Source organism: Portunus trituberculatus, chromosome 47, assembly GCF_017591435.1.
Source record: "Portunus trituberculatus isolate SZX2019 chromosome 47, ASM1759143v1, whole genome shotgun sequence".
Taxonomy (NCBI): domain Eukaryota; kingdom Metazoa; phylum Arthropoda; class Malacostraca; order Decapoda; family Portunidae; genus Portunus; species Portunus trituberculatus.
This window is the reverse complement of record NC_059301.1, coordinates 4,436,556-4,455,139: the sequence shown is the minus strand read 5'-3', so window position 1 is coordinate 4,455,139 and position 18,584 is coordinate 4,436,556. Positions and strand designations below refer to the sequence as shown.

Below are 18,584 nucleotides of genomic sequence, written 5' to 3'. Positions count from 1 at the left end.
CAAGCAATTCTGCACACTTACTGATGATAACTTTGCAGATGGGAAGATCACTAAATGGTAGCTTCCCTTTCTTTCCTTTGAGGCTGTAAAACGACCACACGGAATTAGTTCCAAGCTTTTAAAATCCTCCGGACAGCATCGCCAAGGCTGTGCCCTCCAAAAGATGACAAATACAGTGTCTGCAACAAATAATAGTAGGACCATAAATACAAGAAGATATGATTCTTCAAGACAAAAATAATCTTATATCAATATTCAAAATATCATGAAACTTTCTCATATTCAAATTTATACATTTTTATTTTACCAAATTCCTTTTGAAAGATTGATCAGCCAATTTAGAGTTTAGGTCATCCAGTTCCTCCAAGCTGCTTACTGGAGCTGGCAGTACATCCTCCACATCATCCCTAGCCCACTGGAAGAAGACTGTAGGCAGCTTAACATCAGCCGCTGGTTTTCCTGGATTGTCTTGAAGTTTGCCATTACAGCGCTCTTGAACTCTGCATCAGGAAGAAAGATTTTCAGTCACAAAGTAATATTTCTAGAAGGTTGATTGTTACTGTCACTGGCAGACTATGAAAAAAAATGCAAGTTTTAATTTTTAAATACACTTAATACGTAAACAATGAAGGCATGCTCTACCTGCAAACTCTGTCTGTGAAACAGGTACAAGTTCTGTTGCACCTCGGTCTGATGAAGCTGTCAGAAATTTAATGTGTATAAGCACCTTGTGTGTGTGTGTGTGTGTGTGTGTGTGTGTGTGTGTGTGTGTGTGTGTGTGTGTGTGTGTTTCTGTTAATTTCATATATCAGCATTGCAGTTTAGGTCTACCCTGAGATGAGGTGAATGAAAATAAATCACTTTGTATAATCATAAGGATATGGATTTCGTTTACATATCATACAAATTAAAATTACCTGATGTGTATTTTTTTTTCAAATCTTGTGCGTTAACATGTATTATTTCTGAGGACCGTGATGAGGATCTGGTTTTGAAGGATGCATCAGACCATTCTGTAGGGAAAATGGTAATAAAAATAATAGTGGAACTTATATAACTACTATGGTGAAAGTTTCCCCAAAGACAGAAATTTGTAAATACAAGCTTTGTTGTCATACATACCTGGGGAGGAAAATCTTTCATGAACAACTGAGTTTTTGGTATGATGCGAGCTTGTTTTGGAAAGTCCAACTGAAAGGTAATTGGGTACAAATTCACTGTATGTTGTGGTTCTTAACTCATGGAATTGTGAACATATTCGCACACATACTGGCAAAAGTTTCGTGCAATATAGAAAAAAAAAACATGCTTACCATTTAGGTGAGGAGATTGTGGCAGAACAGCTACAGATGGAGTGTGGGAGAACTCAGGATTATCGCCTTCATCTGTATAAGTTTACGAGCATACTAGTCATTTTGAGTTTGTCTTGTTGTCATAATGAATTAATTAAGGACACATATATGAACAAACCATTCTGTTCAATTGCCAGCATAAGCTATTACAAACCAAAGAATATAATAACGTATAAGAAAAATCTTACCATCAGCTTCATCTGAGAAGTCATATCTAGCAGGCTTTTTGGTAACTCTGCTTTTTGGACCTTCAGGTTCTGTTTCAACATTTGACGTAACCTCTGCTCTCCTGGACAGTTCCTGGGCCTTGCTGTAGGTTTCTGTGGCGCAAAAAAAATTTACGTATGTAGTTTAAATTTTCATACATGGCATTACAAGCATAAAATTATTCAGATGTTAATAATAATTTACACCTGTCATACCTGCAGATGAAAAAATCCTTATCTCGTATGAATTCCATTTTTCTTTATCTGGGATTTCTTCCTTTTTCACCTTGGCTGCAGCACCTGCCCTTGGAGGCCAGTAACAAAACAGACCCTGAAATTAAAAGATTAGCACACTGTTAATATCAACGATGCATATACAAAACCAAGATTTATATTTCAAGTACTTATATCTTAACTGTCAGAGAGTATTTGTATAACGAGCAAGATCATCTGTCTGTTACTCCTTAAACCCGTTAGCATGCACCATCAACATCTTTAAAGGGAAACTCACTTTTCTTTATGCATTATCCATGACTTGGGAACAACTTCAACTGCCTTTTCATCCAGAAACTCCACAACTACAAATGACATCTGTTAAAATATATTTAAAATTAATGATACATTTCCATGATCACAGGCAGCAAATTCTACACTGTAACCATTTAACATTCAAACTTTTCTACTTAAAAGTTTCCTCACCTGATAGTTTTCAGAATTCATGCAGTATTGCTAGGATTTTTGTGTGTCTTCCACTTCTACTATGTACCATAATTGCCTTTGTTTTTAGGTCGCTTTTTTTAATAAATTTCATATAACTTTTTGCTGTATTTATCTGATAAACTCCAATAATCTTGGAATCACATGGGTCATTAAATGCTGATTCTGTTCTGTTGTACACTCTGCACAGTATTTTCTGGTTTCCTTCATCATCTCTTTGGTGTGATAAGGCCACTGCTTCACAACAAGATGAATCATCCAAAATATATGTATTGTCAGGTTTGTTAGTGCAGATGATTTTCTTAAACTTTGCAGGTTTCATTTCACCTGGGTCATTCTCCAGTTCATGAATTCTTTTTACAACTTGTGATAAAGCATTTTTTCCTGATCTAACCATTTTCTTCAGTTTATACAGATAGTTCTCAAATGGAAATGCTGCACAGACATCCAAGCTTCCAAACCAACCAGCATCTTCTGCAAGGTGAAGCATGCTATGGACATTGTACACTAAGAACTCATTGCCATAGAGTTCCCGACCTCGTTTAACAAAATACACCAGTAGTTGGTGAGCATAGCCCTTATGCATCTGAATAAGTCTTGGTGACACAAGAATGCACAGAGCAACAGAAAGAGTCATAAAATGAGCATAAAGGTCACCTCTTAGGCTGCCTTTAAGAACAAGTTTGCCAGTATACAACAAAAACTGTCTGAATTCGGTTGCCTTCCATCTGTCAATTTCAGAAGGCTTCTAGGTTTTCGTGCAAAGTTGCTGGGGACAAACTGTTGCATTTCTAAGAGTTTCTTGTTGATTTCTTCAACATGCCTCTGCGTAATCCTAGTTTCTTTTTTTCCTTTTATCCATATCAGGAGTAAGCGCCTCATCACACCAAGGCAGGCTTGATGCATGTAATCTATTGGAAATGATTTTATTAGATCCACAGGAAGAGCTGTAAAAGGGGAAACCCCACAATGGTGCTCTTCTTGAATCTGGTCTCTAAATGACTCATTAGTGCGCAAGACAATATTATCAATTTCCTGATAGGTAAGCCTTCCATACCAAACTCCTTTTTGTGTACACTTATCGCATCCATAGTAACCTGAATATTGTTTAGTGGCTTTAACCATTGCTCTTGCAGGGGCATCACAAACGATGCTTTTCAGTGTTACATGTATTTTAAACTCCTCATACTGAATGCCATGCTGCAGTATGTCATTCAGCTCTCTGATCGTGTCATTCAAGAAATCTAAATTGCATGGCTTTGACGATCCACACGTTAAAGCGACAGGAAAGACAGTTACTGGCTGAATCATGATAGCACACAGCACTGGCCACATGCATGTGTTTGAGCTTTTAAATAGTGGAAGGCCATCAATATTGAGGGACACTTCCAGATTTTGTGTATTTTGTTTTGTTTGTCGAGGATATTTTTCAAAATTTTTTAGTAATGATTCTTTGAGTCCCAAATAAATGTAGCTCATTCCAGATTTGTCTTCAATCTTCACATTTCTTTCAGTTTTCAATAAGGTGCGAGCAGATAAGGGTAGAGAATTATGGCCATTTGATCTTAATAGCTTTAGCAAATCATCAGCAGCATTGTGTTTTATTTGGTGTTTATTTATCCAAGATATTAGGTCACTTGAAATATTTCTTCCTTCATCTGATGACAATGAATCAGATGAATAAAAGGATTTTCTTCAATCAAACACCATGTTTCATCACCATCCTCACTACTTTCTGTACTATGTGGTGCTACATCTTCCACAGACAAGTCCTTCGCATTTTCTGAAGAGTGAATTATATCTGCACATAAATCAACAGAATCGTTACTGTCACTGCTACGGTCTTTTGTTGAACATGTTGCAATTTTTTTTGCAAATCTTTTTCTAGCTATCCAACTTCTCTGATATTGCTTTCGTTTTTCCTTTCGATCCATTTAAAACCTGGAAATCAAAGAAATGCACTAGTTTCATACTACAGATATTAGTTACACTGAAAAAAAGTTGGGTGAGATAAAACAAATATCTTTTATGACTTAAAAAACATTAATGACGGAAGACGCATTGATTGCTGTACAGATTTAGGGTCAGCTAGTGGCCGAAGAATCTTTTGGATATCGATAAAATTCATTGGGGTGTCATTGAAGTATCTTTGAACATCATTGGTGTTCATTGGGATAACACTGGGTTAACTGAAGGCAAAGTAAGTAAAAAAATTATAGATGTTAGTCTACATGTTAACTACTTTAATTGTAATGCCCATGCATGTGTGTGTGTGTGTGTGTGTGTGTGTGTGTGTGTGTGTGTGTGTGTGTGTGTGTGTGTGTGTGTGTCATAGTGCTTAAATACAAAACATTACCTTAAAAAAACTCGTTTACTTGAAACCAGAATGGCAGGCAGGTACAGAAGCAAGGGCAAGTACAGCTACACCAAGGATTATGGCATTCACACCCTTGGGATATGTAGTTAATTATGGTGGAAATTGTATTCTGCAGCTCCAGAGAACAGCTGATGCGTAGAATGACGTATGTGCCATCAAATGATACACTAATGTTCATTGCAGGGATCCCACTGTTTGAAGCTGTTGTCTTTGTCATTCTGTCAGTGGAAAAAAAAGACTTACAAGTTCCTGGATTCTTACTTTATAATGCCATCCTCTTATTATAGATAAAGCTACTTACTGTCTGTCAGGCCTAAAAACCTCCAATATATAAAAATTACATAATTACACCTCAGCCGCGATGTTACCAGGCCACACACAGACTACGTGACAGCTATACACTTATATAATTCCAACCGCGCACTTAAAACACCAGAATATAAGTAAACTAAGTGAAAATGTGTAACACTAAATCACACATAAAACCACATGTGATTACACCAAAATTATGTTAGATAACAGCTAGCCAGACCACGTACGTGACGCCTCTACACACTTAAATGCTTACAAAACATGCACGCACTTAAAAAATCATTATGGCATTCACACCCTTGGGATATGTAGTTAATTATGGTGGAAATTGTATTCTGCAGCTCCAGAGAACGCTTTAAAAAGTATTACACTCCTCTAAATCACGCATGAAAACCAATTATACCACCAAAATTACGTCAGATTACAACCAGGCAACGTAAAGTACCATTATATAAGTAATCTAAGTTAAAAAGGTTTAACACTCCTGTAAATCACACATACAAAACCACTACTACACCACCAAAACTACGTTAGATTACCTCATCAGCCATGGTATAAGTTTGCGCAAGGACAGACAAACAGGTACCAATCATGTACTAGAATATGGGGCTTGCGTTAAAATATATCCTACGCACGTTAATTTCACCTCTTATATGTAACTTGCACGTCTACTTAAGCCTTGGACACTCCAGACTAAGTTAGAATGGTGAATAATGACATGGAAAGTGTAAAAATTGTGATACACGGCGTGCATTGTTAACCCACGCTGTCCCTCGCCACTACATTTTTCATCACATTTCACCTTCAACACAATTTACAGGGATGATCTGCCGCTCTACCTAATCCCTGAGCACTTAATGTCATGTGTGTAGGTGTAACAAAGGTGGGGGAAAGGTGTAAATGACGTAAAAAAGATAAAAACTCACCACATTATCCGTGGCGGGTAAGCACATGCAGCAGGCGGCGGAGGAACGTGCGGGAGAGTTGCCGCTGATCGAACACTTTACAAACTATTAATGTTTATTTCGTCATATTTATATATATTACTGTTATTCTTAGTGTTTATCACGTTTTAAATTACACTGATTTGTTTTCCGGAATTGTATTTAACGTGGAAGATCTTATATACGGGGTTCTGTGCATGCTGCGTCAGCTGAAATTTAATCCCCGGCTGGCTGGCGGGAAGAGTGCCGAGGCAGCAAATTTTAGCGTAAACACCTCCGACGCTGCTTCGTCCTTCCTTCCTATATAGAGGGAGGAAGCCATTATAACAGAAAGGAGAATAATAATAATAATAATAATAATAATAATAATAATAATAATAATAATAGTAATAATACGCATGACAGGTTCTTCATATATAAATATCAATATATATATATATATATATATATATATATATATATATATATATATATATATATATATATATATATATATATATATATATATATATATATATATATATATATATATATATATATATATATATATATATATATATATATATATATATATATATATATATATATATATATATATATATATATATATATATATATATATATATATATATATATATATATATATATATATATATATATATATATATATATATATATATATATATATATATATATATATATATATATATATATATATATATATATATATATATATATATATATATATATATATATATATATATATATATATATATATATATATATATATATATATATATATATATATATATATATATATATATATATATATATATATATATATATATATATATATATATATATATATATATATATATATATATATATATATATATATATATATATATATATATATATATATATATATATATATATATATATATATATATATATATATATATATATATATATATATATATATATATATATATATATATATATATATATATATATATATATATATATATATATATATATATATATATATATATATATATATATATATATATATATATATATATATATATATATATATATATATATATATATATATATATATATATATATATATATATATATATATATAGAGAGAGAGAGAGAGAGAGAGAGAGAGAGAGAGAGAGAGAGAGAGAGATCACATGCTTAAGTCAATGTTGAAATGCAACGTTATATAAACGTTCCACAACCCCATAAGATCTTTCTTATTACAGCATATTTATTAAGATCCTGTATCATCATAATTATATTGCACAAAGTATTTTAACAATATACCTAAAACAAGAAACACCTTATAGTTTTGTTAGGAGGATGACTTCCTTTGATGATCTCATCCTTCATATCCTTCATTGTTACCTTTCAAAGCGCAAGTCGATGGTGAAACGTAACGTTATGGAAACATGATCGTTACGTTCAACGACCTCAAATTTTTTTTATTTCATTACAGTACATTTAGTTAGGTCATACATCACGAGAAAACAAAGTATTAACATTCAAAGCACAAAAAGTGCATTAAACTGTTTTAGGTGGATGGCCTTCGCAACGTGGATACTACGTGGCTCTTACGTGAAAAAAAAATTCACCTTATTTCATTACAGTATATTTAGTTAGGTCATACATCACGGGAAAACAAAATATTAACATTGAAAACACAAGACATGCCTTAAACTTTGTTAGGTGGATGGAATTCGTGACGTGGATACTACGTGGCCCTTACGTGAAATAAAAAATTCACCTTATTTTCACCATTACGTCACGTGAAAATTACGTAGTGTGTTTGCTGGGTTTGCTTGGTGTTTTCATTGGTATATATATATATATATATATATATATATATATATATATATATATATATATATATATATATATATATATATATATACGTCAAGTTACTTTTGCTTTAAAGTTAGATATTTGTTTTAGAGAGCATGGTCAGTTGCTTTATCTAGGAAGTCCCTAGCTAGCCAGTCTGTTGACACTTGCACCGACCACGGCCATGAGGAGAGGTAAGCCTTCACTCTGCTTGTTGTTGCACGGCATACACACTAAATTAGGAGATAAATTGTTCTGACGAAGCCTAGAGGCAGTGAACACATTGGTGCCTCACAGCGGGGTTGTATTGAGGAATTATAAGTCAGGGGATGCGATATTTTAAGGTTTGTTTATGCGGAGGCCGGGCAGCGGCGCGCTGATTGGCGGGTCGCGACACGCAGCGGCGCTCCCATTGGTCCGTGGCGGCGGCTCGTGGGATCTGCTGCTTTTATTGAAAATGTCAGGATTGCGGTGATGATATTACTACTTTATGACTGTAGTTAATCATAATCAAACCCAATAGGCTTAGTCTTTATGTATGATAGCGAGTAACAGAAGCTGTGTGGTGGTGAGAGGCGAGGCGGCGTGACAGACATCCGGCGCTCCTGTCACTCGCCCAGACACCACATGGATGTACTCATTGCGAGAATTCCTTAACTCTGATGCATGCATTGGGAAGATTGGTCAGCCCATCTATCATCTACACTGCTGCTGTATTTTCCTTGACTTATCACTGCATCTTTGTGTGTACATTTTCGTGAAGGTGGAAACAGCTTTCCAGTCCACAAAGGTTCTTGGCACAACAGTCCCTTCATTACTCTAACTGGATCATAAATTTATTGTGTTCAGGTTTTATTACTGTTTTACTAGCATTGAAGAAAATTACTATGTATTTTGTATATTTATTATTTTATAAGTTTGTTGAGGTTAGATGCATTGTATTTGGTACTTGTTTGTGACAAGTGATTCAGGTGCTGAGAACAGGTGCTCATCTTACACTGATTGTATGTTTAACCCTAACTTCTTATTTGAAACTGTCAACTATTAGATAGGAAACAACAAAGAAGTTAGGAATAATGGTAAATTTGCAGTTTCAATCAATATACCCTATCTTATATTTTTTCCCCTATGTCTAACAAGCTTGGGGACCTCCTGGGAAAGCAGGGTTTTAGGGTGGGGAAACCAAATCTAACCTTACCTAAATTTTGTTCTGAAGTTATTAATTTTAGGGTGGGGAAACCAAACCTAACCTAACCTAAATTGTCCTGAAGTTATTATTAATTTTCAATAGGGTAAAATGGGGTTAAAAATGCTTGGAGAAGTGTGATCTAGACTGTGAGAATGTGTATAGTTGTGTGGTGTATTAGTTGAAACTGTAATAATACCAGAATACTCACCTGGTTTATTCACCTGGTTAGCCACGCTTAGCTTCCAAACCAGAAAAATACAATGAAGAGTAGGAAAAAGGTAGCTAGGAAAATGGGTACACCTGTCAACTTTAGATGTAGATTACTGGATGATTGTAACAAACTGTGAGTGGACTGGAATGTGTACCCATTGAAACTGTTCAGAAATGCAGGATATATTATTGTGCAGCAAACAGCAGCACATGTGTGTATGCATATTACTCCACAAAGTCGTACAGAATGTCGCCTAAATGACTGTGAAGGGCTGATTTGAAGGATGGCAGCGAGTTCAGAGCAACAACATGGTCAGGCAAAGAATTCCATAAACGGACACACAGGAATGGGAAAAAATCGAGATCTAAGATCCACTGAACTGTACTGGTGAGCTAATTTAAAACGGTGTCCATGAGTATGTGCATGTGGTGTTGTGATGAATAAATCTTCGGGAGAGATAGAACACTCAGAGTGGAAGATCTTCCAGTACTTTATTATGTCAGCACGAGTAAGGCGTCCACGTACAGAGTAGAGGTCAAGAGCTAACAAACGGTCTTTGTAGGACAGTCCAGTCATTCTGTCTATGTGTCGAGTCCACGACCTCTGAACACTTTCTAGCATCTTTAGGTCTCCAAGATAACATGTGTTCCATAGGCACGAACAGTATTCTAGTAGTGGTCTTACATGTGTAATAAACAGATTTAGCATAAAATTCTGTGATCTACAAATAGTTGCTTTTAGTAAATTTTGCTGCCAGACCTGCAGCCTTGTTAACTGTAGTTTTTATGTGCATGTGGAAGCGTAGAGAAGTGTCAACCAGTACACCAAGATCCTTGTGGGCATTAACCTTTTGTATATCTGTACTATTGAGTGAGTAGGTGTTATATGGGCTTGCTCTGGAAAAGTGCCTCTGTTGAATCTCAGTGTGACACACTTATCTACATTTAAAGAAAGCCCCCAGGAGTTTGATATTCTATATATTATAGAGTTGATATCACGTTGGCAGTTAGATATGTCAACAACTGTGTGGGTGTGCGGCAAGTTACGAATGGGCAGATAAATCTTTAGATCGTCAGCAATTATTTTGCAATCACTCTTTATGTAAGATGGTAAGTGGTTTACATAGATAATAAAAAGTAAAGGACCGAGAACTGAACCCTAGGGTACTCCACTGGGGATTAACCTGTGACTGCTTGGGACGCCTGTAACAGAAACAGACATTGTTCGCTGAGTGAGGAAGTCTTTGATCCACTGTAGGAGGACACCAGAGATGCCAAGACAGGAAAGTATTTGTAGGAGAATAGTGTGGTTGACAACATCAAATGCTTTAGAAAAATCAAGCAAAATTAAGTCTACTGTATATCCACTGTCTAGCCATGATGTGATAAGTAAGCAGTAGTTGGTCCTCAGTTGATCTCCCACTCCTGAAGCCAAACTGGTCTGTAGATAAAATGCCATTACTATTAAGATATTCTGTAAGACCGTCAACCACTATGCGTTCAAGAGTCTTGCAACACACTGATGTTAGGCTTATTGGTCTATAGTTTAACGCCTGATGGCGGGAGCCTTTTTTGAAAATAGGGGTAATTTGAGATACTTTCCACTTCCTAGGAAGTATGCCTGTTGACATTGACTTCTTAAAAATAAGAAGAGTGGAAAAGTTAGATTTGGCCAAGACTTTAACAGTTGAGGGTGAATACCATCCGGGCCCATACTGGAGTTAGGGTCTAGTAGAGAGAGTTTCTGACGAATGTCTTCCTGTTATATGTCAATATGTGCTATTTGGGAATCGCTATGTTGGTGAGGAGCAGGATACAAGTTTTTGTTCTCAAAAACAGAGGCAAAACTGTCAGCAAATAGTTTATACCTACTTATAAATTCACCAAAAACCAACGATTATCTCATGTGGCTTATGTTTTTCTGGTGAAACATTTAGTGAATTGATTGATATTCTACATAATTTGTCATAAATGGATAGTTTTGAAGTTGATTTTTTTTCAACTTATGAATACCTCTCATCTCCAATGATTTTTCCTTTTATGAAAGAGAGGAGGACTGGCCAAGGGCAAAAATGATAATAAAAAAGCCCATTCAGTTGCCAGCCTCCTTACAGAGCTGATAGAATGAGCCAAAGGATAGGGACAAATGTCTTGAAATCTCCCTCTTGCATTAAGTCAAGATAGCAAGAGATGCAACATTTTGGCAGTGAGAAAGAGGCTGAAGACAGTCAGTTAGAGGAGGGGAATTAATGAGACAAAAAGCCTTTGATTCCACCCTATCTAATTAAGATGTGTGAGTGGAATCACCCCAAACATATGAAGAGTATGCCATGCAAAGGTGGATAAGGCCCTTGTACAGAGTTAGCAGTTGGGGGAGGCGAGGAAAACTAGCGGAAACGCCTCAGAACGCCTAACTTCATAGAAGCTGTTTTAGCAAGAGATGAGATGTGAAGTTTCCAGTTTAGATTATGAGTTAAGGATAGGCTGAGGATATTCAGTGTAGAAGAGGGAGACAGTTGAGTGTCATTGAAGAAGAGGGGATAGTTGTCTGGAAGGTTGTGTTGAGTTGATACATGGAGGAATTGAGTTTTTGAGGCATTGAACACTAAGTTTTTTCTTCTCCAATCAGAAATTTTAGAAAGATCAGAAGTTAGGTGGAAAACTCGGAAGATTCAAGAGCGTGGGCACAAGAGCAAGTTACGTCATTGCGTACATAGATGCAGCTTTGGAAAGAAAATGAGGATAGAGAAAATAGGAGGGAATAGAAAATGGGTTACTGTCAGTTGCCTCAGACACCTATGTTTCAGTGAGGAAAAGATGAGGTTTAGTAGAGGAGAGGTGGTGTTCTACAGATTGAGAATTAGATCTAAGACTGAATGTTGCAGAAGTTAATGAAGAAAAGTTGAGGGAGGTGTCAAGACATTTGGGTCAACACTGATATAGCAGTCCGACCTGGGAACATTTCTGGTCCCCTCCCCAGAAGGGGACTCTGAGGCTGATGTAGGAGTTGCCATTTTTTAGTTTTGTGTGGTGTGTGTGGTAAATGCATATAGTTTTGTGTAAACGGGGGAGAGTTGTCTTTAGAGGGCAGGCTGTGACTGCCCCGTTGATTGTGAGACACAAAGGGAGTTCAGTGAGTTCATAGCTAGCTTTGATGGTGAGTTCACAACACCCCCTGAACTGGTGGACCTGTTGTAAATCAGGGTTTTTGGGTGGGGAACACTTAATTGAGTAATGCATGTTGTGGAAGGGGTTGGGAATCAATAAAGTAGCATAAAAAATCTCTGGAAATACATGAATTACACCTTTGATAATTGCAGCTGCTGTGACCATTGCTGTGTTATTGGCAAATAGCATTGCCATCAATTGGCTACTTTTCTGGCTCTTTTTAATGTTGGGTTTGATAAGTGACCTTTGCTAGTGTCCAGGGGGTGGGGCTCAGCTCCCCAGCCAGATGGTTATAATATTTGGTTTGCTTAGTAAGGGTTTGCTAAATTTAGTGGATATACCCAGAAGTGTAATGAATTGTTGGCAACACTGCTCACCGATAACACAACAATGCTTGTGGCAGCTGCAGTTGCTGCTGGCATCAAAGATGTAATATATGTATTTCAAGATTTTTAATGTGATTTTGGTGATTTCCAACCTCTTCTGCAATGCACATTACTAGATTTAATGCTCCCCACCCAAAAATCCCAATTCCTTACAGGTCCCCAAGATCATTGGGGATGAAAGGTAGGCAGAAATTGAAAAGTCATAACTTTAAAACTTGCCATTTGTAATGGAAATAATGTAGAACATCAATCAGTTCACTACATCTCACCAGAAAAGCAGAAGAAACATAAGAAAATTGTTGGTTGTCTGAAAATGAAAATTGACTGAGTTAGCTAGGCCAGATACATGCAAACATTACACACTACATCTAACAAGTTAAGATAATGTTTTGTGTTTCAGGGGCACTAGTGATCCTAGCCCTGTTGGGGGTGAGCTCTGCCTTGTCCCCATCCACCTACTTAACTCCTGGGGACAAGGAACGGCTAAAACTGGTTCTGGAGCCTGCTTGGTCCCTCTCAGATTTAGCGCAGGTTCTCTATGCTTCTGCTGGCTACAAACACCTGGGTCAACCAATCCCAAATGTTCAGGTAAACAATGGTGTAGTACTCTACTACTTACTACAGGCAAATTTGAGCTAAAAGCCACACCCCTTGCTTCCCTTCCTCTTCAGCAGAGCAGCTGAAAGGTGCACTTGTACTGCTCTTGTCACTTCTGTTTGTTTGTATTGAATATTTTTTGACAGTGGTATGGTTAGCCTTGTCTTTGTCTGATTTTTGTAATGATATCAAATTTCTAGAAAACTGTGGAAACAACTTTCCTTACTTGCATAGACACCTAATGTGACCTGTGTGACCACTGGAGGTAAAGTGCATGTGGTGCCTTATTGGTGGTTTAAATGAATAATTGTGTTTTCCACTTTGATACTTTCAAGTGAAGGGGCAAGAACATTGTGAGTGTATCAGTCAGCTGCTCTGCTGGAAGGGTAAAGAGGCAGGGGATGTGTGTTGGGGGAGCAGCCAATTAGATATGAGTATGTAGTATTGAGTGTGTGTGTGTGTGTGTGTGTGTGTGTGTGTGTGAAAAACTCTGTATTTTCCAATATCCTTCACACACTGCCTCGTCCTGATCTTTTCATTTCCTCTTGTCCTTCCATCTTCCATCAACAGCACCAGGTCTTCTTTGTCTATCTTTTCAATATCATTTACTATCTTATACATTGTTATTAGGTCCCCGTGTTCTCTTCTGTCTTGTAAAGTTGGCAGTCTCATTTCCTTCAGTTGTTCTTCATATGTGAGGTCCTTTAATTCCAGCATGATCTTTGTAGCAATGATTTGTATCCTTTCCAATTTTCTTGTAGCCTTTTTAGTGTGTGTGTGTGTGTGTGTGTGTGTGTGTGTGTGTGTGTGTGTTTATGCTAAATGCTGTATTACATGATGTTACATTAACTTGGTATAATGTACTTTAAGTTAACTCATTGGGGGATGTTTGGTCTTGTTTTTATTTGTGTTGCAGCAGATTATCTTTGCTCTGATATATAAAGGATTAGACAACACAGTTTGGAGTATTATGGTTTTCAATTCTTTCAGGGAGTTTGTAATTTTGTGAAGAGTTCTGTGAGTGATGGGGTCACAGTGGAGACCCTCTTTCTTGCCTCCTCAGCAGGCAAGGCCCTTGGCTGCCCCATTGAGGCATCAGCATCATCAGTGCAGGTCAGTGCTTATTGGAGTTCATTGAATGAATTGCTTGTCATGTTGAAGGCTGTGTTTAGCACCTGTAGGATAGTACACTGAGATTGTTAGTATCAAAATTTGATAGAGGGTATATTTTTGTATACAATACCATGAAAAGATTTTTCTTCAGGCTGTGAGTGAGGCTATCCGGGAAGGAGCATCATCACAGGAGCTGTTTCATGCTGTCACTGCTGCCTCTAACTTGGGGGTAGACTTGGATGCCGCCAAAGTCCTGCGTGCAACGCAAATGGCTCTGAAGAAGGATGACAGTGTTCTCAGGTATGGATTAAATGATGTGACAATTTAAAGATAGGTTTTAGTGGAGTGGTATGGATTGTATTTTCACAGTGTTATGATCTTATCTTGATGTTATAAATATATAAATATAGATCAACGGTCCTCTATATACACCACAACATTTAGGGGGACAAGATGTAGTGTAGGTGATGGTTGAAGAGATACCGAGATGGATGTAACTGATGAATAATTTTAATAGATGATAAATTTTAATTGCTTGTGGGTGTGTCATGGGAGTTGTTGCAGCTAAAGCAAATTGTAGTCTGAGAAAGGAATAAAGTTTTCAAGAATTTTAAAAATATTGCCTTAAATGAAAAATTAGAAGAATGTTTTCTTTTCAGTCTTGGGTATGCCTTCCATGTAGGAGCCCAGCTTAGGGGGGAAGTGGGCAGCATCTTTGAGCGCATTGAGGATGCAGTGGTGCAGGCTGATGAAGTGGATGGCCGTATGCTTCAGTTTGAAGGAGGACTGTCCATAACAGGTAAGCCATGGGTAGGCCACTACAACTCATCCACTGTTATTAATATTATTATTATTATTTTTTTAATAAGGCTGGTTAATGGTACAAGGGAGAAAAAAAAAAGCTTCTGAAAGTAGGTGAGTAAGGAACAGGTCCAAATAGGTTGGTCAGTTTATTTCCAGAAGTATCTTGATAATCCTTTCTTGAAATACTTCCTAAGTGGAAAGAGACAGGCAGTTTCAGAGTTCACCTGTGAATGAGAAAAAAAATAAGACCATCACTTAAGTTTCTTGTGGGGATGGTTATGAGTGATTGGATAGCATGCTTCTCATCTAAATTCAGTTGATAGAGTAATTGATGAAAGAAAACCTGAAGTGAAACACTCATAGTCCAGAAGAATTTTTGTGATTTAGGTTTGTGCTATGGGACTGCTGGAGATCTTGCAGCCAGATGATCTTCTTTAAAGTGAATGAGATTGATAATGTACAAACACATATATAGAGCCCTTAGAATGGTATTGGTTAAACTGTGGTTAATTATAAGATATTTTCCTTCTCTATTATCTTACATAAAATTCCTTTTTTGCAGCTCTTGTCCTAAGTGGTGCCTATAAGCTGGCTGAAGCCTCCAACAAGGCTCCTCCAATAAAGCCTGATCAAGCTGTTAAATTTGCCAATTACCTTATGTCAAGGAAGTCAGTTCAAATGTCTAAAGGTGTCTACTATCTTCTGGAAGCTGTATCCATGTTTACAAATAACAAGTAAGTATTACATTGTTTCATTTAAAGTAGAGATGTACCGATACCAAAATTTTGGCCGATTCCGATACCACCTAATTGGGCCGATACCGATACCACCGATACCGATACTACTACTTATACTCGTAGTGATTACTGCACTGGACACCAGGATGAGTTGGTGGACGGCGAGTGTTATCAGATGGGAGGCTTTGTTTTGGGGGATGCTGTAAGTCATTCTGAGAACGTTTGTGAAATAGGAGCAATTCTAGAAGCTTTTTGAAGTCATTTGCAAAGGTAAATTACTCAGTAATTGGAATGAATATCTTCTCAGTCTTGTGATTCTTGTCAGTTATTTTGAATTCTTACTTCTTACTCCTTTAGCAACCATTTGGTCTTGTGCATTTTCATTATTAATTTTATTGATGATATTTTGGTGATCAAAAATATTTTTAAAATTGTAAAACAGACACAAAATATTAGCAAAAGAAACTCATTTTGTTGTGTATGTTTCTCTTTAATTAAATCTGACATCCTTTGATATTAATTCATTAGACATTAATAGACCAATTCAGAAAAATGAGCTTTCACCTAATCTTTTCAATTAAATAGAATAAAGTTTAGTTTATTCAAAATTTCTAGTGTATTGCTATGATCTTAAATAATTAATATGCAAGAAATTATACACAATGCACATGATTACAAAACAGAATCGTTACTTTCTTAGTTATGGAATTTTTACATCCTTAGGTTAACACAAGTAACTCAAAAATTAAACTTGCATTAAAATTAATATACATATATAATTCAAGCTTCCACCTATTCCAGTATGATATCTTGGAAAAGGCTAGCACTAGCACTGTTAATTATAAATCAAATAAGAATATGCTGTTATTTACAATAATGCAAAATGCCTAACTATATATATATATATATATATATATATATATATATATATATATATATATATATATATATATATATATATATATATATACACAAATCATTTTGTTGGATTCTCAATATCTGAAGTTTGACATTCTTAGATTATAGTTAAAAAACATAAGCTTTTCACCTGTGTGAACTTTTGTTTTTGTGTGGGTGGAGGAGCAGCGTCTGACTGAGAGACAGTGAGAATGCGTGGTGACTCATGACCGACCGTGTGACAGGATACCGGAGTTCAGCCTATACGCGTTTCATACACATCCAATTTAGAGGTTGTGGCTTATTACCACAGAAAACAGTATTCTATGACATACGGTAATCACCACGGAAACTTAATACGCCGTATTATATTAATTTGGTATCATCAATATCTTATATCGAATATATCACTAAGTAGTAAATTCCTTTTAGGTATCGAAAGTATCAGCATAAAATAAGCCGATACCGATACCCAAAAAAATGGGCTGATACCACCGATACCGATACCGATGCATCGGTACATCTCTAATTTAAAGGTAAATGAAGAAAATGTCACTTAGCAGAATGATGATGATTATATTTAGGTAATCATAACTAAGATATGAATATATCTACCTGTGCACAGATTCCATGTACCAGTGGCCATCACCCTTGCCAGCAATGTTGCTGTCAGTGCTGAAGCACCTCAAGTGCAGGTTAGTGAGGATTTCTGTTATAGCTGATAACTGATAGGTTTTTTAGTTATACATATTTATTTTTTATATATCTGTAGTATTTAATTGGAATCATTCAACATTTTGTGCAGGGGAAGATAAACTTGTGAAATTAATTTTGTATTTTTAATTTCAACCATACTAGACATTGCAAAGTATTGGGTCTGCTTTGAAAATGATGGTCTATTATAACAAGGAATTACTATAACTGAATCCAAGTTAAGTGTTCATAACTGACAGGAAGATGGTGAATAGGATGGATGGACAGTGTGAATGGTGTTAGATGCAAGAGGGAGGTAGGGTGTGGAGGAAGAAAGAATGGTTGTACATGATAAGAGATAAATGGAGAATAGTCCTGTTTGCCTGAATGGAGATATGGCCTTGATGGGAGGTATTCCTTATGTCTGGTCTGTGGATCAGATCAAGTGCAGGGAAGTGGTCTATTGTAATCATATTAGGATTGAGCAACCTATGATGTTCAATTCCAATGTGGAATTTTATGGATATGCTTTGTGGAATGACCTGCATGCAGTGGGATGTGGTAAGGTTTGAGGTAGTGATGGTGAATGTGAATGGATTTACAGCAAAAAAAAAAATGGTGTATGATAAGGTGGGGAGCGTGGGATTGGGTAGATGTCCACGCATAGATTTGAATCCCACCACATACCACTTTGAAGCTATGCCATTTTATTGAGTGGTTTAAAGTTATCTACATGTCACCATGATACCCAGGTTCTAGTTTTTTGTGGCCTATTGTGCCTGTAGGCATACTTGAAGAGTATATGTGGGAAGTGCTGTTCAGTTTCCACCCATTAGTGGCACAGGCAATTTTATTTATTGTGGTACCCATATTAGGGCCCATATCACCACCCAAGCGCAACTTTGGTGTAACCACCTAGAACCTGCGTATCATAGTGACATGTAGGTAGCTTCAAACTACTCGACAAATGGCATAGCTTCAAAGTGGTATGTGGTGCAATTTGAACCTATGCG

General features: G+C 36.5%; 2 protein-coding genes across 8 annotated transcripts in view; one reads left to right on the top strand and one right to left on the bottom strand.

The window, feature by feature from the left end:
* The window catches only part of LOC123520506, a 6,402-nt gene extending 226 nt beyond the window's left edge, over positions 1 to 6,176 (bottom strand). Inside the window, exons 1-9 of one of the 6 annotated variants that reach the window (XM_045282811.1) lie at positions 5,891 to 6,156; positions 1,775 to 1,889; positions 1,541 to 1,672; positions 1,314 to 1,385; positions 1,123 to 1,191; positions 918 to 1,013; positions 643 to 699; positions 308 to 500; positions 22 to 83 (exon numbers count right to left, since the gene is read on the bottom strand). In XM_045282811.1, the coding sequence (XP_045138746.1) occupies positions 373 to 500; positions 643 to 699; positions 918 to 1,013; positions 1,123 to 1,191; positions 1,314 to 1,385; positions 1,541 to 1,672; positions 1,775 to 1,889; positions 5,891 to 5,917 (696 nt within the window). In that variant the 5' untranslated portion in view covers positions 5,918 to 6,156 and the 3' untranslated portion in view covers positions 22 to 83; positions 308 to 372. Of the gene's footprint in view, positions 1 to 21; positions 84 to 120; positions 180 to 307; positions 501 to 642; positions 700 to 917; positions 1,014 to 1,122; positions 1,192 to 1,313; positions 1,386 to 1,540; positions 1,673 to 1,774; positions 1,890 to 5,890 lie in introns of those variants that run through there. The other 5 variants (XM_045282812.1, XM_045282815.1, XM_045282813.1 and 2 more) reach the window with 5 other exon arrangements.
* Positions 6,177 to 7,845: 1,669 nt separating this feature from the next.
* The window catches only part of LOC123520501 (dolichyl-diphosphooligosaccharide--protein glycosyltransferase subunit 2-like), a 37,199-nt gene continuing 26,460 nt past the window's right edge, over positions 7,846 to 18,584 (top strand). For both annotated transcript variants that reach the window (XM_045282804.1, XM_045282803.1), the window contains exons 1-7: positions 7,846 to 7,971; positions 13,131 to 13,318; positions 14,318 to 14,440; positions 14,592 to 14,740; positions 15,100 to 15,239; positions 15,807 to 15,978; positions 17,504 to 17,573. In XM_045282804.1, the coding sequence (XP_045138739.1) occupies positions 7,962 to 7,971; positions 13,131 to 13,318; positions 14,318 to 14,440; positions 14,592 to 14,740; positions 15,100 to 15,239; positions 15,807 to 15,978; positions 17,504 to 17,573 (852 nt within the window). In that variant the 5' untranslated portion in view covers positions 7,846 to 7,961. The remainder of the gene's footprint in view (positions 7,972 to 13,130; positions 13,319 to 14,317; positions 14,441 to 14,591; positions 14,741 to 15,099; positions 15,240 to 15,806; positions 15,979 to 17,503; positions 17,574 to 18,584) is intronic.